This window comes from Trachypithecus francoisi, unplaced genomic scaffold (assembly GCF_009764315.1).
Source record: "Trachypithecus francoisi isolate TF-2019V2 unplaced genomic scaffold, Tfra_2.0 Lachesis_group1, whole genome shotgun sequence".
Taxonomy (NCBI): Eukaryota; Metazoa; Chordata; class Mammalia; order Primates; family Cercopithecidae; genus Trachypithecus; species Trachypithecus francoisi.
In genome coordinates this window covers 23,771,256-23,794,310 of record NW_022681454.1, presented here as the reverse complement: position 1 = coordinate 23,794,310, position 23,055 = coordinate 23,771,256, and the positions used below count along the sequence as shown (strand labels likewise).

Genomic DNA, 23,055 nt, shown 5'->3' with positions numbered 1-23,055 from the left:
TGGCAATAGGCTCTTATTAATATCAATAATGACATGGGTTTGCCAAGTTGGCATAAATCATTTGGCGTAAATCATCTTAAACACGTGCAGAATCATGCATCCGTGTCTTGTTAAGTATTACAGAATTTAATACACACACCCAGACAAAAGACATACAGGATGAAATTATTTTGTGGAGAAAAGTTAAGTGTTTTTTTTAATAATAATAACTCTTTAAAGAATTGGGCACATCAGAAATTTTTATCACGTTGTATTGTATTCTAGGAGAAATATGTGACATGTATTTTTTGCCAGAACAACTTTTTTAAAAGTGATTTTCTTCATAAATATATTCAGAACCATGGTTTTCACCCCAGAATTCCAGAAAGCCAGAAGACGTCTTCTGTATTTACAGGCATGTAGTTGGTTCTGTATAGATTTGAGATAGGGTCTCAGTCTGTTGCCTAGGGTGGAGTTCTGTGCCATGATCGTAGCTTACTGCAGATTCAATCTCCTGGACTCAACCAGTCCTCCCATCTTAGCCTCCTAGGTAGCTGGGACTACAAGCATGTGCCACCATGCGTGGCTAATTTCTTTTAATTTTATAGAGTATTTCCACATCCTTACATAATTTATTCACTACAACCCTGTGTTACATAGACTTAAGTAATATGTAAGTTATAAAAGGAGTACAAGCTTGGGGGTGTTAAAACCTTTCCACAGTTACTTAGCCACTCAGGTTTGATTGCTGTGTCTGCCAGTTATCTCTAAGTTCGTCACTTCTTTAACTACAACAAATGGACTTTCTAGAAGAATATTAAATGCAGGTTATGCTTATTCAAGTTTCACCTGTTAACCTTATGTGTGTTGTTGTTTGCTTCAGTTCTAGTTGCTGATTATTCATCTAAATGTCCTGGAGAATGTATTTCAGCAACATCATCAAACCACTTGTCGTTCCTTATTCCTTTGCTAGTTGTCAGTCTTTTCAACTGACAAATAAAAGGAAACATTTTGGTTTTTTACTTGTAAATTATTCTGAAATACCCTGATGGTAGATTGCTATTATGTTTTTAAATCCCTGAGGTTTCCTGCTAGTATTTTGGGAAGTCTACTACTTAGTAAACATGAAATCAGAAAATGAAACTGTTAATATTATTTTAAGTAAAATAGTGAATGCAGCAAAAGCATATGATTTTTTAAAGCTATTTGATTTATAAAATTAAGTGTTTTTAAACTAAAATAGGGATAAATATAAATCTTTTCATTTTTTGTATGTGTCCGTAGACATTCCTGCCCACATGTGTTTTTTAAGATGGAACTTTAAGTGCTGTTTCGTTCTCTAATGAGTAGGTCTTAACTTGACCTTCAAGGACTATCCTAAATGCTGTTATTTTTCAGTAAAGCTTTTCTTGTCTTTGCTATGGAAGTAAACCTTTTTAAATTTCACAGTGTATCTTTGGTGCCACTCACACTTTCTATCCATGTCTAATCTTCCCTTACAAATGGTAAAAGCAGACTCTATTTGATTCATCTTCTGTATCAATTGCTTGCGTATACAGACATCTTCAACTTAATATCAGTAACCTGTTCCTGAAAATCAGATGTACTGAGTTAGAATGCTAATGAGGAATCCCCATTTCCCATTGTTTTAAAAGGAAAAAATTATATGTAACATCTTTCCTAAGTCCTTAACTAATTTTCTAAAACATGTAATTTATAGTAAAACATGCACATATACAAAACAGGCTATCATATTAGTATGTAAATGCTTTAAACGTTGTCTGTCAATAAAAAAATTACGGTTCTTAACAGTTGCTTTGTATTATTTAATAGCATATTACATGTCATCCCTTTGAGATCATGCACTTACCAAAATATTTACATTTGATTCTGCTGATCTGTCAGTTCTTACTGGATTATAACTTGAGGTTTTTCCCATGTGGCATTTTGTTTAAAATGTTGAATTGAATTTTGGTGATATAAATAACGAAGTTTTCATTTTGAAAGATACACTTGTGGAAATTTGAATACTAATTATAAGGGCTGTTTTATCAGACATTTTGTAAGGCATGTTATATTGCTTTATCAGTATTTTTCTTTTTATGCTGTCAATTAATTTGATTAAGCAAAATGTAGCACGGTTGAGTGATAACCTGAAGTAGTTAATAGCTTTGTTGAGAAAGAAGTTGCTGTTGTGACGTAAACAAAATTTTGGTTTCTTAAGTTTTAATTTACCTTTTTAAAGCATTGGCCATTGAAGAGCAAATCATATATCTAGTTTATTTGCTGGTTTGAAATTCCTTGTGTTAGTGAAAGTTAGTGGCTGATCTTTAACAGTCCTGTTAATTTTATTTGATATGTAATATAATTTACATACTCTATTTCTTAACAGGTAGTTGTGTCAACTAACATAGCAGAGACATCTTTGACAATAGATGGTGTGGTGTTTGTGATTGATCCTGGATTTGCGAAACAGAAGGTACATATTTAGTGGATACTTTATAAATTAGAGTTGGTTTAACAGTACGTAATGGCTAAAATTTACCTTTCAGAATTATTTTCTTTTGTTTGATTTTCAGATTTCTGCTGTATGTTCTGGGTGGCTTTCAGAAATTAAGACACTGTTTAATATGTAATTCTAGGCTTTTTTTTCTTTTAGAGTTGCTTTGATTTCTTTGTTTCAGTGTAGTGATGGTGGGTGTTTTGGCTTGTATATTCATTTAACAGTATGGGTTTAGTAATAAAGTACAGGATTTCCATCCCTGCAATTCAGTCACTTATTTACTTATCCAACATTAGAGTTACTGCTGTCAACTAGGCACACTATTTGAAAACAGTACTGTGTTACTCCTCTAGTTTAACAGTGCTGTGTACTAAATGGAGTGAAGTGCAAGTGAACTGGCTATTTAATAAATACATGTTTTATTTTTCAAGTATCTTTTGGATAAATTGATTACGTTTTGTAGGCATATCATGTTATTGCTGGAAATTTTTTTCATTAAACAGTATCAGAGTCATAGTACCCAGAACATTGAGTTTTGAAAGTGAAGGTTTCTTTTTGGGCAGAATCCTTGACTGCCCAGCATATAGAAAGCAAGGAAAAAGGTCAGCCTGATAGAACTGAAATTATCTGAAATTAGGAGGAGTAAGGATTATATAAGCTGTCTGTGTGTTTGACAAGAAGTTTTTCATGTTAGTTTGAGTCTTTCAGATGATCGAATTAGAGTATCTAAAAGAACTTGAAGGTTCAGGATGATGGGTTGTCTATTGTAGCAGCATGATTTATGGCTATCAATATTTCTTTGTTTATTTTGGAATTAACTGTGGGCTTTGGATACTTCTGTTGGATCACAAGTTTGTGTTTGACTGAAGAAAGACTCTTGTGTTATTTCAATTCCAATAGGTCTACAATCCTCGAATCAGAGTTGAGTCCCTTTTGGTGACAGCTATTAGTAAAGCGTCAGCTCAACAAAGGGCTGGTCGAGCTGGACGTACCAGACCTGGAAAATGCTTCAGACTTTACACAGAGAAAGCTTATAAAACAGAAATGCAGGTATGGGGTATTGTTATTTCCTACTGATGTGTTTAAAATGTTAAGTTGAATTTCTAACCAGAAGAAAACTGCCTTATTTACTTAATCTTGCCCTTTAGGATTAAAAGCTCCTTAGCTTTTCCAGGAGTGAAATGTGTGGTGTAATTAACTTAGGTAGTTGCACACCCCCTTATCCCAGGCTGATACATTCCAAGACCCCCCCCCCCATGCCTGAAAACTAGAATATGCTGAACCTTACTTATATATACTATGTATAAATATCTTTCTTTACAATTTCACTGATAGAAGATACATTCTTACTTTAGATGTGTGTTTTTTTTTTTTTTCCTTTCCTTACTAGGTTTCAACTTTTTTTCTTTCCTTACTTTCAACTTTTCACTTAAAGGAAGCACTTCAGGGCATATCCAAATTGCCAGCATCACTATTCTTGGCGCTTTGGGGCCATTATTAAGTAAAAGGTTACTTGAGCACAAGCACTGTGATACTGCAAAAGTTGATCTCATAACAGATGGTTGTTAAGTGACAAATGGGCATATAGTGTATATAGCATACTACTAAGAATGGTGCACAATTTAAAATTGATGAATTGTTTGTTTCTGGAATCTTTAAAATTTTTTCTGGTGACAGTGGTTAACTGAAACCATGGAAATTGAAAACACAGATGAGTGAAGGCTACTATACAAATTTCTTTCTGCAGTTTCCAGTTTTATGGACAGTAGCAAACACTTCGAATACTATAAAGATAGTTGGAGAAAAATGGTTTCTCTCTAGTCTAGTCTGCAAGTATTTATCTCTTCTGAGACAGTAGTGTAGAAGTAATGCCAAAACAAATAGCTCAGGAGGCAGTGAACAGATTTTTGTTTTCTTGAACAGAGACTGAGGCATGTTTAACATAACAAATACATGTTTTTGTTTTTTGCTAGGATAACACCTATCCTGAGATTTTGCGTTCTAATTTAGGATCAGTTGTGTTACAATTGAAGAAACTTGGTATTGATGATTTGGTACATTTTGATTTTATGGATCCACCAGGTATGACTTACCAAAACACATTTTTATCAGATCTTTTAACCAAAATTGACTCTTAGTGTTTTTCTGCATCCTATTTAGTATATGTATTAAATACATTTTGCCTTTTCCATCCAGTGTGCATCAAGATTGAGTCTTACGTGATAGCATTAAAACTAAAAAAGGTGACAGTTATATGAGCACATTCTTTTTTTTTCTTCAAAAGTTATTATTGGTGGGGGTTAGGTAAATTGAATTATCCTCTGGGCATGAAAATGTGAGAATTCCTAATTTTTCTTTGGGGAAAAAACAGTCTGATAAAACACATTGATGAATTAGCAGTTATTTAATGTATTTCGGAAGAAGACAGTTTTGCCTACAGGAGAATTTTGCAGTGTTTCTATGATTCATTGTTTGCTAGATCTGTATAATTGAATTGGATGACAGTTTGAGTTTGAGTTTGGTCCACTGCAGAATGAAAAATGAGATTGCTTATAATAGTTTGTACTTTGTCACATTTTTGCTTGCTTAAGGCACCGTGTCTAATAGATTGTCTTTTACCCCTAGCTCCTGAAACTCTGATGAGAGCCCTGGAACTTTTGAATTATCTGGCTGCTTTAAATGATGATGGAGATCTGACTGAATTGGGATCCATGATGGCAGAGTTTCCTCTAGATCCACAGCTCGCAAAAATGGTTATTGCAAGTTGTGACTACAACTGTTCTAATGAGGTCCTATCTATTACTGCTATGTTGTCAGGTAATAGAGGGAAAGGAACAAAAAAAAGCCCAGCTCTTCAAAGTTTGGGTGGACTTCACTTTTCCTTTTGTTTTTTAATTTTTAGTATGATAGTGGATTTTATAGATGGTTTTAAGGAATTAATTTTGTTTCCTAAATACCTTGTAAATAGCTTCGTAATGACATAGTACTTACAAAAGTAAAGTAAGTCATTGTGCACAAAAGATAGTAAAACATGGCTGTCTTGAGTGCTAATAAAAATTGCAGTTAGTTTGAGCACAGTTGTAACTCAATTCTTTGGTTAAAGGTCCATCACTGCTATCTTTGTGGGTTTTTTTTTTTTTTTTTTTTACTGCAAGTACCAGAAGAACTTTGCTCTAGTACTTGGCTCTATTAAATGTGCCTGTGGCAAACTTAAAGCTATACATTAAGTTGAGCCTTTTCTATATATGTACTCCAGTGGCACCCAAACAAACATGAATTTCAAACTTGATATCAAGTAAATAGAAATAGTAATATATAATTTTAGGCTTAAAATCTAATCTGATAATGACATTCTTTTACAATGATAGAAAAACTTGGTAAAAGAAACATACCTAATATATAAAATTGCCAATTTTGTAAAATTGGACCATTAAGCTAAGGAAATAATGCTGTTTTTAGTAACAAAATGTAAACCACAAATGAATAGTAACTTGGAAATTAGATTTTTCCTAAAGGAAAAGAAATATTGTTAAGAAACAAATGAATGGCTATTCCTACAGCTAAAAATAGAAAGTAAGTTCTTACTGACAATCAAAATATTCTCTGCTACTAGTTTTAGCACTGGAGAGAACTGACTCCCTATTGCTGAGTGGTTTATTGATCTTAATGCTGCAAATATTTCAAAATATTCTGTGGAATTAAAGGATAAATTGAAAAAAATTTAAATATAAAATAATATGGCTTAGTTTAGATGTATGGTATATTCTAATGGTGTGAATTTTTTTATTTAAGAAGTAGCTAAAATGTTTTCTTGCAGAGTTATGACTGATCAGACTCAGAGCAGATGGGCAGGGCAGTATTGAGTCACTTTAATTAAATTGTAGCTTCATTTGCGGAGGTGGTGGTAGGTTGTTGTCTGCCTTTCTTATATGTTGTTTTATAGATTCTTCCAGTTGTACTTCTCCCAAGATTTTAGTTTTTAGAGAAAGCGTGGGACAAGAACTAATGGATTGTGTACTTATTTGTCTATCTACCTAGTTTTTATTTCTCTGGGTTCTCTTACCAGATATATTTATATGATTGCCGTTGTTTGAGTTAAGAATATTAGCTCTTTAAAAAGTTTGTTGTTGTGATGCAGTTGTAATCTTCCAACTATATCTCAGTTTTATTTGTAATTTAAAAAAAAAAACCTTATTTTTATTTATTACAAATAAAAACCTTTAGTTTATCAGGAGAATGAGCGTTTATGTGCAGCAATGTAAATGGACTGTTTTTAAACGGTCCATTTGTAGGAAAAGTGTTCAAATAAGAGGCGAGGAAGAAGTCATGGAACAAAAAACAGTTTGCTAAGCTTGTAATGCTTTGTTTGACATTAAAATAGTTTATGCAGTTTTGAGGTCCTGATATTAACAGTGCAAATCTATAGAGGCCTTTCAGAGCACTACTTACTTATTTCCACTTAACTCTAGTGGCTAGTTCACATTAACATTCACAGCTGTGAGAAGTTTGTGTACTTTTATGATTACCTTGCTTCAGTTACATTAAGCAAGAGTTTTAATATTTATTATGATCATGTTTTGTTGTCACTATTTGGCTATTTTGGCATCTTTTTAAAGGGGAAACTGTATGGGAAAGAGTAATATGATACTGTATTTTATCTCGTTGTTGATTATTCCCATTATCTTCTATCGGAACCGATAATTTATGAAGTTTTTCATTGATAAGGTTTTAAGAGCTTTTAAAATGTGTTGGAAAAGTCCCAAGCTGTTAAGTATTTTTATTTTCATATTGCTTTTATGACTATGGAATTGCTAAACTGAATTAAGGAAAGTTGTATTTCAAAAAATGTAGTACATGCTTTGTAACAATTTAAAGTTTTATGTGAATTAATATTGAGGCTCTAAACAAATAACTGTAGTTACATATTTTGGTGACCCTTGATATGACTGTTTCAGACTAATTGTCAACTTTTGAAATATTGGACTTTGCTTTATATTGAGGTTTTGATACAAATAAGTTTGTTTTTTTCTTTTTTAAAATTGGGACTTTATTTTCTAATCCTTTTGTTAAAATGCTGAAACACTAGGCTGAATATCCCAGCCTTTTTGAATTTTCTTAATTCAGAGGCGGTTTAACCTTCCACCACTACTGCTATCGTCCAAACCCAAGAATTCTTGATATTTTTATGTTTACATATGCTTCTGCTCACCGGTGCTAATAGTGATACCCACCAGTTGGTAATAGCCACAGTATTAGGGAAAAAATTCTGATAGAAACATGGCAGTAGACTGGTTTCAAAGTTGTTGTTAGCTCTGCAGTGGGCAAGTGTAGCTTCCTAACTTTCACGGCCATTCAATAGATTTAGTGGATGTCCTTTTGAAAAATTACAGTTAGCTGAAAGGCAATTGACACCACTATTCTGGTTATTGGTAGAGCTATCAGCACTGGTTTTTTTTAAATAAGTTGAGCTTTTTAGTATCCTGATGGCCTTCAGAATAGCTGTTTTGATGCCTACTTTTAGATCTAGTTAAAATAATCAGGTACTCTGTAGCTTTGAAATCCTCTTGTCTTACAGATGTGGTTAGGTGTTGATGTACCAAATCAAGGTAGTAAACAGTCCAAGATGCAGTTGGAGGCCATCCTGCCCTGCCCTATGCTCTGTGAACTGACCTAGCTAGGCCTTGTTCCTCTATCTGTGAATGCGTGACTCATCGATATGGGCGTTTGTGTTGGGCCCATACCAACCTTGTTTAGTCCCACAGTGTTTTGTTCGCCCCACGGAGGCCAAGAAAGCCGCAGATGAGGCCAAGATGAGATTTGCCCACATAGATGGAGATCATCTGACACTGCTGAACGTCTACCATGCTTTTAAACAAAGTAAGTGTAAATTTGATTGGAAACATTCTTTTGTCTAAATGTCACTTGCAGTGTATAAGATGTTTCTTTGTCCCACTTTCATTTATTATCTGTGACAACTTACATTAGAAACCCAGAGGTACTTTAGAAAAACTCCTGACCAGCATTTAAAATAGAAATTGCCAGTCTTTTTCAAAGTTGTTTATGTTTATAATCAGGGGATAAAGCACCAGTTGTAGAAAACCTGAAAAATACAGTGATAAAAATGACCGACTTATATGACATTTATTGCTAATATGCAAGTTTTTATATACTTTTATTTCTGTGCATGTTACATTTTAAGAGTAGTTTTATGTTGTTTATACAATTCATTACTCTAACATTTTTACTAATAAAGAACTTTTTACACCAAAATAAAGCTAATAGAAAGCAATGAACAAGTATGAATGATGGTTCTCAGGCTACCAGTGTCTTATAAACATGATATGGAAAAGTTCAACTGTACTGTACTGTTAGCCAAAGAAATGCATTATTATTTTGGCATTATTATTGATAATGAAAGGCATTACCATTTTCTCACCTATAAAATTTGCAGATATTGAAGAAAAATATTCCTTAGCTGTATGGGAGTGGGGTTATGTGGTCTTTGTGTGATTTTATGTTACCAGGAACTTTAACAACTATTCTTTGACCCAGCAATAATTTAAAAGGTTATTTTTTGGTATTCTGTGGACACTGATTTAATTAAAGAATTTCATCCCATCATTATTTATGGTGGTAAAACAAAATTGGTTACCCAAATGCTCACCAGTGGAAAAATTGTGAGTTATGCTGTAGACATATGAAGTAATTGTTCTAGCTTTAAATTATCTTATCAGAGAATATTTAGTGACCTGAAAAACATTTGCCAGTGACTTGTAAATGAGGAAACATAATAATAATGAAGTTATTGCTAGCTGCTGTTGTTGGAATGTACCATTTACAAAAATTGAGAGGAAACCTTAATAAATTCAAAGGAGAAAAAAAATACAGCAATTGAGTGCAACCGGATTTGACAGTTTTTTTTTTTAACTGATAGCCCTACATCATCACCCCGTGCCAAAAATGTGGAATTCCGTCACTAAGTTTGTAGTTTCTTCTCATGAGAAATTGGTTTCCTGATTTATAAAGTTGATATTCCAATTTCGTATGTCTGGTTTTATTTGTAACTCATTTTTATTATCTCATAAAAATCTCATTTATACTCTTAAAATGGGGAGCCTGTTGACTTTGGCACATCTCTGTGGGGGTGATGGTGAATTTATTTGTCTTGGGTTCCACAAGTGCTAGAGGGCCAGTGTGTGCACCAGACATAGTACCTAACTTGCTTTACGTCTGTTGCTTACTCCAGATCCCTGATAAGAGTTGAATAGAATTCATGACTAGCAGAGAGAAAGAATGGAGCCCTTCTCTGCCCAGGCCCAAAAAAACTTGGGCAGATATGAAAGTTAAGGGAAATGTGGTTATGAAACCAAAGGCTCAAGACCAGCGCATGGTTTACCTTAGAACAGTTAATCTTTCTTGTATCCAAATACTGGTATTACCTAGTGTTAAAGACTTACCCCTGATTAGACAGAAATACTCAAAAAGCCTACCGTATTCATCTTGTATGCAAAACATACAGGGTGACCAAGAGATACATAACCTACTAAAGCCTTGAGAAGGAACAGATTTACAGTCAGAGGGAATGTAGTAAGTTAGAATGGTGTTGTCCACTCACCAGATGTGTGAGCTATTTCTGATAAACACATCAAAATACTACTTTTTACATCAAAATACAACTAATAAAATAGAAAAAACAGACAAGTGTGAATGATGGTTCTCAGGCTACAAGTGGCCTGTAAACAAGAGTTGGAAAAGTTCAAGTCTACTGTTTGCCCAAGAAATGAATTATTAGTGAGAGGTACTATGAGCTCTCACTGCCAGAGGGATGGTTAGTCATTGGTGGTTTTTAGGGGTTTGCAGTATGTGATGACTTGACATTTATTAGAACCGTCCTTATTAGTTAAAGATGAGGAGTTATGCTTTAATCACTGATTGCCACCTTTTCAAATAAGAGAAGCCCTTTAAAAAAAAAAAAAGCAAAAAACTTTGCCAGATCCCCATGCATTATTTCAATATATGCATATATATGGATATGAAAATATTCGAAATATTTGTTTTCATGAAAGCTTTTAAAATGGTTGTATATTATTAATTGAATCATTCAGTATATTTGAAAAAAAGCGTGTTTCAGATACTGGTCAAGATGTTTTACGTTACAGACAATAGTTGATTACATAGTGAAGCTAAAATGTCATGTCAATTAAAATGTTGTCTTAATACTTAAAATACCCTTTGAAATCCAAAACTAGATTTAAGTTATTTTGCAGTACCTTACTCTGTCTGGGGAGGGGAGATTACTCTCTGAAAATTAGACAGTGATTTGGCTTTAGATCTTAGGGGTAGTTTACTGTATTGGTGAGAGAGAAACAGCTAAAGTTATATTAATAAAATGTTCCCAGTTTTAGATTTACTTTTCCCATTTACGCAATTATTTCTCACAAGTTTAGAAATACAGTAGAACCATCAGATGTTAGTTATTAGTCATTTGTTCTTAACAAATAACTTAGAATTGCCATTTTTCCATCTGTAGTACATGAATTCTAAAAATTGAGAACCACACAAAAAAACTATATTTCAAGCCATAGTCTGCAAATCAACAACCCTTTCAAAAATTTGCCTTTTTATTGTCCAGCTTGGGCATTTTCCTGCCTTTCAGCTTGTTATAGAGCATCAGCGTAAGTAAAATTACCTCCACGGTGTGCTATTTCAGTTCCCAAAGATATTCAGTGCTTTGGTTTAAATGTCAATAGCTTCAGATGGGTACCTTTTATTTCTCATTCCAGATGAATTAATTAATGGGTGTTCTAATATGTTACTGTATTCTTTAATTCAAAGATCTATTTCCTATCTCCACCCCACCCACTCTTAATTTCTGAAATGGGGATGCATTTTGTAATGGATACAAATGTACTTATGTATTTGTTATGTCTCTAAAACACATTAAGGCAAAGTTATGCACTATAACTAGAATCCTAGAACCAAAGAGAAAAGAATATGCTGAAGGTAAGCATACATCACAGTAGCAAGAGAAGGATCAACAGTTTTAATTTTTGTTTTCTCTCTCCCATTTCACAATAACCCTCTTAGTTTTATTTATCAAAGGTCCTCTGAAATAAATAATGCAGTTCTTTGCCATGACTGTCTTTGGTACATAAAAGATGTCACTGTAAAATTTTTTTCATGATGCTACAGGTTGAGCTCTTTAAATGAGCAACACTAGGCTAGTTGGAAGCTTATCAAGGATTCATCAGAGAAATATCCTTTTGATAATACGTGTAGTAAAATTACTTGAAGTTCTTAGACTTAGGTTTTGTTTATTAAACGTGAATGGAGGTTTCAGTCATCCTTGTAAACTTCAGTTTCAGGACTTGCTGGTAAATTGCTTAGAGGCACATGTGTCGCGATAAAACTTTGACTTCTTTAAGTCTGGGGTGCTCTAGCTCAGGCATAAAGAACAATACACAACAGTTGTTTGCAGTTATCTTAATCTAAAGCTGTAGTTTCATTGAAAATGAACAGGCCGTGACTTTTACCTAATACACCCAGCCTTCCCTTGTCTGATAGACTATCTTTTGGAAACAGCCAGGTGGATGTTAATGGGTGAAATAATTCACTAAAAACAGTTAATTCAAAATCATTGTTTTGGCATCCAAATCCAAAAGCCTTGTTACTGTTTCTAATGTTGAATCACACTACAGATCTTTGAGAAAGTTGGTAACATTACAGTTTTAAAGAAAATGTTGTGGGTAAATCTCCTTTCTGGTTTATTTAGCTTATTCTTTATAACAATTTTTTTAATTAGAGAATATTCCTGTGTGGATGATTCATGGTCCCCTCTTTTCTCCCCGCCTTCCACCTTTTTAGATCATGAATCGGTTCAGTGGTGTTATGACAACTTCATTAACTACAGGTCCCTGATGTCTGCAGACAATGTACGCCAGCAGCTATCTCGAATTATGGACAGATTTAATTTGCCTCGTCGAAGTACTGACTTTACAAGCAGGGACTATTATATTAATATAAGAAAAGCTTTGGTTACTGGGTATTTTATGCAGGTATGTAGATAATATGGGAATGAATAATTAAGTATTCACATGACACTGATTTCTATTAACAGTCCTTTGAATCCACTCGAAAGCAAAAGTGAGTTTATGCATGCCCTTAAAAATTAATCTTAAATGTTGTTACATCCAGTTTCTTTGAGTGAATTAATATACTAAGAAATCTGAAGTATTTAATGAGTAACAAATTAATGCAGTAAATGGCTAAGGTAGTCTAGTTATACAGGAATCAGTTTTAGAATTATTTTATTAATAGAGTCTTTGTTGTACAAAATGGAAACTTTGGCTACTTTCAGATGTGATTAGGCACCTGGTTTTCAGGAATGTGAATATTGATCAGTGCAAAGTTTCTCTGAATCTAGGTCTTAATTGGAAATATATTGTCATAACAGAGTACTAAAAAGAAGCAATTGAGCAGATCCAAAAGTACATAGTTGGCTTTAGTCTTTATCTAAAAACTAAGCACCTCCAAATTCAAATATTCAAATACGTGGATTTCATTTACAGTCCTCTTACAGAGTGGATCATTGGTAATTATGTCCAAGACCCTTGCATGCTGGAAAAGCCAAAAATGTCTGTGTAGTAGCAATAAAGATGAAACATAATTTAAAAGATTTTATTTAGTTTAAGTGTTCTGTATTAATGGCTATACAAACAGAAGTAAAACTTGTCAAGTAAATACTGCAAACAGTTATTTTAAGGTGTATATAAAATAAGAGAAACTTTGAGAAAAATGCAAGAAAATTTTGTGGTGATAAAATTGAAAACAAATCACTTGATTTGGGATAGGTCTCTTCTGTCTGTTTTCTGTTTGTTCATTCTCTCTTTGGCTATGTCTGTTAAGCAAGATGTGGCTTACCCTTAAGGCCAGATGGGCTCAATAGCTAGAAAATGAGCTTAAAGACAGTCTCAGAATGAAAAACCAAAGGAGATTGGGGAGATGTCTGTATTTGAATCTATGTAACAGTAAGAATGTTTATTGTGGCATCTATTATATAATATCTTAGGCTTATTAGAGTTTGGTGAATAATAGGTATGAGCATTCTTTCTCAAAACTCTTAACTATATTCTTAATATTTAATATGTACTAGCTTCTTTTTGACAGGTTCTTTTCTTTTTTAGGGGAAAGGGGTGGGGTGAGGGAGGCAAGGTCTCACTCCCAGGCTGGAGTGCAGTGGCGCAATCACGGCTCACCGCAGCTTTTACCTTCTTGGGCTCTAGCGATCCTCCCACCTCAGACTCCTGAGTTACTGGGACTACAGGCACGCACCATGATGCCTAGCTAATTTTTGCCTTTTTGTGTGTGTAGAGACAGGGCCTCGCCATGTTGCCCAGGCTTGTCTTGAACTCCTGGCTTCAAAGGATCCTCCTACCTCGACCTCCCAAAGTGCTGGGATTACAGACGTGAGCCACCAGGCCTGGCTTGACATGTTCTTAAATTTGCTTTTTATATTTCAAAAAACAATTTGATGAAATTATATTCAAGCATTATGCTTCTTAGTTATGTAGATTAAAATTTGTTACAAACAGCTGGGCACCACAGAGTGTGCTTGCTAGTAGTGCTTCTCTAGTAGTCCTAGCTACTAGAGAAGTTGAGTAGGGAGTAAGGAGCGTTGAAGCCAGCCCAGGCAACATAGCAAAACCCTAGCTCTTAAAAACAACAAAAAATTTATTAGAAACAACATGCATTGTAATACCTGACACCTAATAGGTGTTTAGTAAATATTTTGAATGAAATTGAGTTTCTTTTCCATTATTCATGTTCATTCTTTATGCACAGAATATTAGAATTGGAAAGGGAGAACTTGTCAATTTTGATGAGTATCACTAGTCAAGGCATTACCAAAAAAAAAGAAATGAAAGAGAAGCACATGCAGGCTCTTCTTTTCATTTTTATTTTCCTGTCTTTGTAGGTTACCTTTTTCTTTTCCTCTTTGCCCTCTTTAGTTTTCTACCTTATATTTTGTTTATTTATTTTCTTTTTTGAGATGGAGCGCCTCGCTCTGTCGCCCAGGCTGGAGTGCAGTGATGTGATCTCAGCTCACTGCAACCTCCGCCTCCTGGATTCAGGTGATTCTCCTGCCTCAGCTCCTGAGTAACTGGGATACACGCACCCGCCACCACGCCTGGTTAATTTTTGTATTTTTAGTAGAGATGAGGTTTCACCATGTTGGCCAGGCTGGTCTAGAACTCCTGACCTCAGGTGATGTGCCTGTCTCGGCTTCCCGAAGTGCTGGGATTACAAGCATGAGCCACCACACCCGGCTTTAGTTTTCTACCTTAGACATGAATGAGGGCTGGGCGCGGTGGCTCAAGCCTGTAATCCCAGCACTTTGGGAGGCCAAGACGGGCGGATCAGAGGTCAGGAGATCGAGACCATCCTGGCTAACACGGTGAAACCCCGTCTCTACTAAAAAATACAAAAAACTAGCCGGGCGAGGTGACGGGCGCCTGTGGTCCCAGCTACTCAGGAGGCTGAGGCAGGAGAATGGCGTGAACCCGGGAGGCGGAGCTTGCAGTGAGCTGAGATCCAGCCACTGCACTCCAGCTTGGGCGACAGAGCGAGACTCCGTCTCAAAAAAAAAAAAAAGAAAAATACATGAATATTCTGGTAATTGTTTGTCTACTCATAGTTGGCGCCCAGTGCTGGAGAGCCTGCTCTCGATGGTCTAAGGCAGGAAAGATCAGATAATAATGTTGGGCTCTGTGGACCCGTGAGATCCCTGTCAGAACTACCTAACACTGCCTGCCCTTGGAGCATAATAGGTATAGACAAATGGGCATGACTACATTCTGATAAAACTTTCCTTATGAACACTGAAGCTTGAATTTTACATGCTACTCATGCTTCACGGAATGTTTTTTGTATGATATTTTTTCTTTCTAATTAAAGATGTATAAACCATTTTGGATTCACAGACCTTACAAATAGAGGCTGTGAGTTGGATTTGGCCCACAGGTGGCAGTTTGCTTATCTCTGCTTTTATAAGACAGTGATAAACAAGTATAGCCATAGAATGAAAAGTAAAAGGGAGGCCTGCCTTTTCCTAACTATATAGGTAGCTTTACAACTAGTATGTCAGAAGCGTTGTGTTAATAATATACTGGGTTTTTGTTTCAGGTGGCACATTTAGAACGAACAGGGCATTACTTAACTGTGAAAGATAACCAGGTGGTTCAGTTGCATCCCTCTACTGTTCTTGACCACAAACCTGAATGGGTGCTTTATAATGAGTTTGTTCTAACAACAAAGAATTACATCCGGACATGTACAGATATCAAGCCAGAATGGTAAGTACACCTTTTGTTCTAATAGTTTTTTGTTAATACTTCACTCAAAACGGAACCCGACTGTTGCTAGAGTCATGGCCTTGCATTCACTCATTGAGGATTTATATTTCATTGTGTAGGTATGAGGGTATTGACTGGATGGTGTGGTTAATCTTTCACACCCTTCCTTTGATAAGTGGAAAGTGGGATTGTTGATATTTATGGGCAGGATTTGAAGCCAAATGTAAAGTTACATTTGAATAGCATGAAAAGTTTCTTTAGGGGCTGGGCATGGTGGCTCACACCTGTAATGCCAGGACTCTGGGAGGCCAGGGTGGGAGGATCACTTGAAACCAGGGGTTCAAGATCAGCCTGTGCAATATAGCCAGACCCCATCTCTACTAAAATATATATAGGTGTGTACAAAAATTAGCTGGGCATGGTGGTGCTGCATGCCCGTAGTCCCAGCTACTGGGGAGGCTGAGGCAGGAGGACTGCTTGAGCCCAGGAGTTTGAGGTTGCAGTGAGCTGTGATCATGCCACTGTACTCCAGCCTGGGTGACAGACCCTGTCTCTCAAAAATACTTTTAAAAAGGGTTTTTAAACTTTTTTTTTTTTTTTAAGAGTTTCTTTGGAGCCATTCTTTTGCTGTTGTGATTAACTCAAGTCAGTAGTTTCTTGCTTGCAGAAATTTTTTTTTTTTTTACATTTTATTTCTCCCATTACAATTAGCTCTCAACTATTTATTATTTATATATTGGTTTTTAGGAATTGTGCAGGCATAAAAATGATAACTCTTTGTGTTTTAACATACTAGCTTTTACAAAATGTAGAGTGAGAACTGATTGTTTTATTTTAAGCAAAATAACCCTCATCTTCATGTTTTTTTTTTATTTATGCCAGAATCTGTTCTATAACCTATGATAGGAAATGTCAGCCAAAAGTAGTGGGACTGCAGGCATGTATTCTAGTTGCCGTCACCGCTTTATATTGTACGACTGCTTTCTTATACAGATTTGGGACTTCTGACACTTAAATTGTGTAGGACATTACCATTTTATCTGAAATGCTTTGTTGAGAAAAAAATTGTATAGCTAAACTTTATAAAATATTTCAGTCAGGTGTATTTTGGGGGTATAGAGTTATAGTTATTAAAAAAAAATTGGAAATGAGAAGATCCAATCATTTGAATACCGTGATGTTTCCTACACAGAACCTGTTATATTACTATATCCTTGGAGTGGCATGTTAATAGTGTGCCAGAGTAAAGAAATCAGTGACGTTATCTGTTATCCTTACATTAATGTATCTTGAGGGTTTTGTTTGTTTGTTTATGGTAAGTTCAACATCAGAAAATTTACATCTTACTAAATAAAATACTTAACACATTTCTAAAAGTGCCATTTGTAAGGATTAGTTATTTGTATTTTTATGAGACTTGAATTCATAGATTTGCCTTGGTTCATCAGTATATTAATGAATAATGCCTATCCTATTAACAACTCCAGTATTTCAATTAAATGTTAATTTGGAAATTTTTCTCCCCCCTTCTAAACAGGTTGGTGAAAATTGCCCCTCAATATTATGACATGAGCAATTTCCCACAGTGTGAAGCAAAAAGACAGTTGGACCGCATCATTGCCAAACTTCAATCCAAGGAATATTCACAGTACTGAATTCAGTGCTTAGAACTGAAGTTATTGAGAGGACAGCTTTAAAAGATGAATGAACTCAAAAGTTCGAGTTGTGCTCTTCACGTTGGTTCGATAATGGCCTTTATTTGAAAGCTTTTTAATTTTTCTTTACAGTAAATATTCCATTCTGATTTCATAAATTAAACATTTATGCCTCCCTTTTGTGTTGACACTGTAGCTCATACTGGAAAAGTCGATCAATGTTTTGCAGTTTATTGAAAGTAGTTCTATATATAACAATGTTATAAGCATTTCTTTAGAAATGGTTGAAAATGCTTCTAAAATGTGATTATCGACCATGGTATGCATGATCGTTGTAATTGTTGACATTCCTTTTAGAAGTTGTGAAATGTTACAACTTGTGCTTATGTAGACACAATCTTCTGTCTCAGTACAGAGGCACTGACTTCAATAAAGTCTATTTATACTAATTTTGGCCAAAGCCCTTTGGTATCTTTGTTTCTAGTCTCTAAGTATAGCTGTTTTTCTTTTCAAGTGTGGAGCTTTTTTATTATTATAATTATACTCTTACTACATATTTGATGTCTTTCTACAAGGAGTACTCCTTAGGAAAAGTAGCTGTTAAAGCAATGTTTTTAAGAGCATGGCTTAGCGCTTTGTTAGGTTAATCAGGATGTGATCGATCTAAAAGGAGTAAAGTGTGTGTAGTGATATTTGAAATTGGACCCCAAAAGACAGAACAATGAAAGGAGAGCTCTCTACTTGTCTTAGAGTTCCTTTCATAAGGCTTATAATTTATTATCTTAACTACATTTTTGTCAGATGTTTTTATTATACTTCTAGCTTCTCAAACATGTTTATTAGTATTAGGTAAGAGGGAAGCGTATTTTACATCTGTTTTACAAATTCTTATAGTGTGTTAAAATGTACATTTGACCTTCCATTTTCTGTGACAGGCAGTAGACAAGTTGAAAACTTGTCTACATTCATTTTGGAGTGAAAATTGAGGTGTTTCATGTGGCCCATAAAATGTTTTTTAATCAATTATTTTCATGTGAAGACTACTGTACTCATTAATGTCTGGACTTCCTCTTCTTCCCCTCCTACCTTTATAAGTTTTTAAGTGTTAAAGGAAATACATAGATGTGTGCCTGGCATTTAAATATACTTGGTAACTAGCATGTGACTTAGGGAGTTGGGCAAGTTAACTCTTTGAAGCTAACAAATAAGCTTTTTAGTGTAGGTAGGTGTTACTAAGTGATGCCTAGTGGCTTGAAAAAGTTAATGTGCCTTGTATAAGTGCCTCATTTTGTTCCCATGAAATAATTTACATGATATAATAATACTTCAGGTTACATTTAAATATTAAATATTAGATATTTATGCAACAGCATTTTGAAATGGTTAGATATTCATGCAACATTAAGCATTGGCAACATTGTGTGCCAGAATCTCTTAAAGTTATGTTGAAAAAATCTAAGCACTTGGTCAGACTGTTCTCAATAAAATGGCAGCTCTCACCAGAGGAATATTTTGCCTGTTAATTTAAGCTGCAAGTGTAGTTTGTGAGTTGCTGTGTATCTTTATAATCTGACCATCCAATTTTAAGTAGGTCTCAGTGGTGTAACGTGTTACTTAATCTTGGACTGTGTAAAATGTGAAGTTAGACCATTAGGTTTTGTTATAGAGAAACTGTTAAGTGTTAGAGTTTTCAGATATCTAGAGCAAAGTTTGGTATTTGGCAGAGCTTCTAGGAATGATGGGTGTGCATTGAGAATGGCCATGTAGAAAGAGCAAGCTGAGTTTTTATCATGATGTCTATCCCCCACCATCTCCAGTTGTTCTAGGCTACATCTAACCAAAGCTGAAAGTTCTTCTTCTTTTTTTTTTGGGAGTCTTGCTGTGCTGTCCAGGCTGGAGTTCAGTGACGTGATCTCAGCTCACTGCAAGCTCCGCCTCCTAGGTTCACGCCATTCTCCTGCCTCAGCCTCCAGAGTAGCTGGGACTACAGGCACCCGCCAACACGTCTGGCTAATTTTTTTGTATTTTTAGTAGAGACGGGGTTTCACCATGTTAGCCAGGATGGTCTCCAGCTCCTGACCTCGTGATCCGCCCGCCTCGGCCTCCCAAAGTGCTGGGATTGTAGGCGTGAGCCACTGTGCCCGGCCTAAAACGGAACATTCTTACCGTTGATGTTATTGACAAAGTTGTGGCTTTTAAAAATGGTCTTCTCTCAATCTCCTTATCTTACAGATTTGGCAGCTGGACACCAAAGTTGTTAGTTTCCTTTGTTCACATAGAGCTATGACTATCAAATAATTTATTTGTGCTATAGAAAAAGAAAATTAAAAAGTTTTTTGAAGATTACCTGAAGAGATCACCTTCCTTATCTGTGAACTTGGAATAGGTGAACTGCTTGTTGTGATATGGTATAAGGAAAGAAGGCCATCAGCAAGTAGAACCATTGACCCTGCAAATGTTCAGGAAATTAACACAACTTGTGAGAAATGGGACAAGATAAAAAATGCCCTACAATAAATCAGTTTAACTGGAATCCAAAAGCACTCTATACTCAAGTTTTTTATATGGCATATGACTTAGTTCTAGAATTTTAGGTTTATAAGGTACTCTCATATACTTAGAAGTAATTTTAATGGCTATCCTCCCTAACCAGATACATTAAGAAAAACAGTTCATTACCCTTGAAGGCTGCCTAATAGCTCTTAGAAATGCTAAGCTAAAGCTCTTTCTGTGTAACACCTGATTCCAGTTTTTCCTTCTAGAACATAATTAAATAAGGCTGCTTGTTCTGCTACTCGATGGCCATTTAGATATTTGGAATTAACTGTCATCTTCCCTTATTTTTAATTTAGACTGAATAATTTGTATTTTTGTTTGTTTGTTTTCTTTCCTGTCAGCATTTCTCTTTAACACTGTTTCCAGCTATTCTGAACATTCTTGGTTAACCTCTGCCAAGTGTTCTCTGGATTGCAGTCAGTACTATGGTTGAAGCTGGACAGACTGGGCCAGGCCGACCATCACTTCTGTTACTACAATTTCAGATTACATTAACCTTTCAAGCAACCATAGCATACTTTTGTTTCATATTAATCTTAGTATAAATTTAAGGTGCCTAATTGCTCCTTGAGAATTTTAATCTTTGTGGCTCAGGGCTGAGAAGGGACCTTTGCAGACCTTGGGTCGTGTTAATCTTTGGAGACTTCACCCTACATGTTCAAATATATCCACAGCTCATTAATGACATAAAAAATTAAAGGCAGGATAGGAATATCTTAAGCTAACAGTCTCAGAGTTCTCGTAGTATGAAACCTACACATTATTTCAAATGCAGTTTTTATCAATGTTACATTTAAAAATGAAGTTGACAGATGTAGTAAATAATTGTATGTAAACATTAATTTGAATTTTGCAGTTTCTTTTAATATTAGAGAACATGATGAGGTGCTTTTCTGGTCTTGTGCATTTTTAGTGGTCCCTTAAAAATTAGCTATAAGTATTTCTTAGATGATTAACAGCATTTCAGAGCAAGAGTCATGGTTCAGAGACAGTTTTTAAAGTTCTGCTTTATTGAGGTATAATTAGCATCAATTATATACTTTTAGATCTATAGTTTGATAAAGCTTGACAAATGTATACAGGTGTGTAATTGTCACCACAATACACAACATTTTCATCACCCCAAAAAGTTCCCCATGTGTCTCTCTAGCTAATATCCTTCCTTCTATTCCAAGTGTTTGGCTACTTGGAATCATACTGTGTGTAGTGTTTTGTGTCTAGATTCTCTCATTTGGCATAATCCTTTCAAGAGTCATCTATTTTATATATATCAGTGAGTTCTTTTTTTTATTGCTGAGTAGTTTTCCATTGTCTGCGTACCATATTTGTTTATGCGTTTTCCAGTTAGAAAGTCGGCTTTTTCCAGCTTTTGGCTGTGATGAGTAAAGCTATTTGCGTGTAGATTTTTATATGGGCATGGATAAGTTTTTCTATTGGGTAAGTAACTAGGAATCAAGGTTGCTGGGTTGTGATAAATGTATGTTAAATTTTGTGAGAAACTGCTAGTTCTTCAAAATGCTGTATCATTTTGCTCCCCCACCATCAGCATATAGGTGTTTTGATTGCCCTCTATCCTTGCCAACATTTCATAGTATCTGTTTTATTTTAAATTTTAGCCATTTTAGTAGGTGTTGTACCTTGTGGTTTGTTTGCATTTCTCTAATGACTAATCAGTAATGGTGTGGAATATTGGGATATCTTTTCATGTCCATATTTACCATTTATATCTCTTAGGTGAAGTCACTTGTCATAACTTTTGCCCTTTTTATAATTAGTGTTTTTTAATTGTTGAGTTTAAGAGTTCTTTGTGTGTACTGGATCTAACTTCTTTCTGAGATAATCTGTTTTGTGAGTGTTTCTCTAACCTGTTAGCTTATACTGTTGTTTCCTTAAGAGTGTCTTTTGAAGAGCAGAACTTTTTTGAGACAGAGTTTCGCTCTTGTTGCCCAGGCTGGAGTGCAATGGTGTGATCCCAGCTCACGACAACCTCCACCTCCCAGGTCCCAGGTTCAAGCGATTCTCCTGATGCCTCAGCCTCCAAAGTAGCTGGAATTACAGGCATGAGCCACTATGCCCGGCTAATTTTTTATTTTTAGTAGAGACGGGGTTTCTCCATGTTGGTCAGGCTGGTCTTGAACTCCCAACCTCAGGTGATCCGCCTGCGTCAGCCTCCCAAAGTGCTGGAATTACAGGTGTTAGCCACCACGCCCAACCAAGAAGAGTAGAACTTTTACAAATATTGATCAAGTCCAATATTTGGTTTTGGGTTGGTTTTTGTTTGTTTTCTTAAGTGGTTTAATGGTTGGTGCTTTTTGGTCAAGGTCAGTTTTGATGGTATGCTAAGAGGACAGCAAAGAGCAGTCTGGTTTGAATGGAGCATGATCTCTTTATTTAGGTAAAAACAGAGGAGACTATGAATTTAGGTTGGGGTTGAGTTGTTGAGGAACTTGAAGGTTAGGCTAGGTGTGCATCTGAGTTCAATATAGAGGATAGATTGTCAGAAGAGGGTTCAGTGAAGTCATTTAGAAAAAATACTACACAATAACCCAGGTAATGAGATTGAACTAGAAGAATCAGAATGAAAGGGGCAGAGATGAAGTGGTGGTCTAAAGCAAAAGAGCCATCAGAGATAGCTCGTGTAGGCTATATGAGATGCATGGCTTGGGGTACCAGTCATGAATCTAGGCTGCAGATCAGTCTGAAATCCTAGCTGCTGCTGAGAGAGAAAAAAATGGTGGAGATTACAAAGCACAGAACCTTTAATAAGAGGATGGGAGGGTGAAGGAGCAGCCAGAAAGTAAAATAGTTTATTTAGATAGTGGAGTTTCATGCTGCAGAGAGGTGTGTGGTGGATGGGAACTGTGAATCCTGAAAGCTGTGGGAATTGGTAGTTTGGTCTTTAGCTAGCTTACGTAAGTTTAAGGTAGAGGATACAAGCAGGTAGTCAAAAGGACCAGATGCAGCCTGCCCTCACGTGATCCTCATGAAGTATTTCAAAGAAATAGAGTAC

The 23,055-nt window shown here is 35.5% G+C and overlaps 1 protein-coding gene across 1 annotated transcript in view; it reads left to right on the top strand.

Moving 5' to 3' along the window:
- The window catches only part of DHX15 (DEAH-box helicase 15), a 57,411-nt gene extending 39,473 nt beyond the window's left edge, over positions 1–17,938 (top strand). Inside the window, exons 7-14 of the mRNA XM_033213899.1 lie at positions 2,372–2,458; positions 3,383–3,532; positions 4,456–4,564; positions 5,108–5,299; positions 8,237–8,359; positions 12,347–12,537; positions 15,665–15,834; positions 17,372–17,938. Coding sequence (XP_033069790.1) covers positions 2,372–2,458; positions 3,383–3,532; positions 4,456–4,564; positions 5,108–5,299; positions 8,237–8,359; positions 12,347–12,537; positions 15,665–15,834; positions 17,372–17,489 — 1,140 coding nt within the window. The 3' untranslated portion in view covers positions 17,490–17,938. The remainder of the gene's footprint in view (positions 1–2,371; positions 2,459–3,382; positions 3,533–4,455; positions 4,565–5,107; positions 5,300–8,236; positions 8,360–12,346; positions 12,538–15,664; positions 15,835–17,371) is intronic.
- The last annotated feature ends 5,117 nt before the right edge of the window (positions 17,939–23,055 follow it).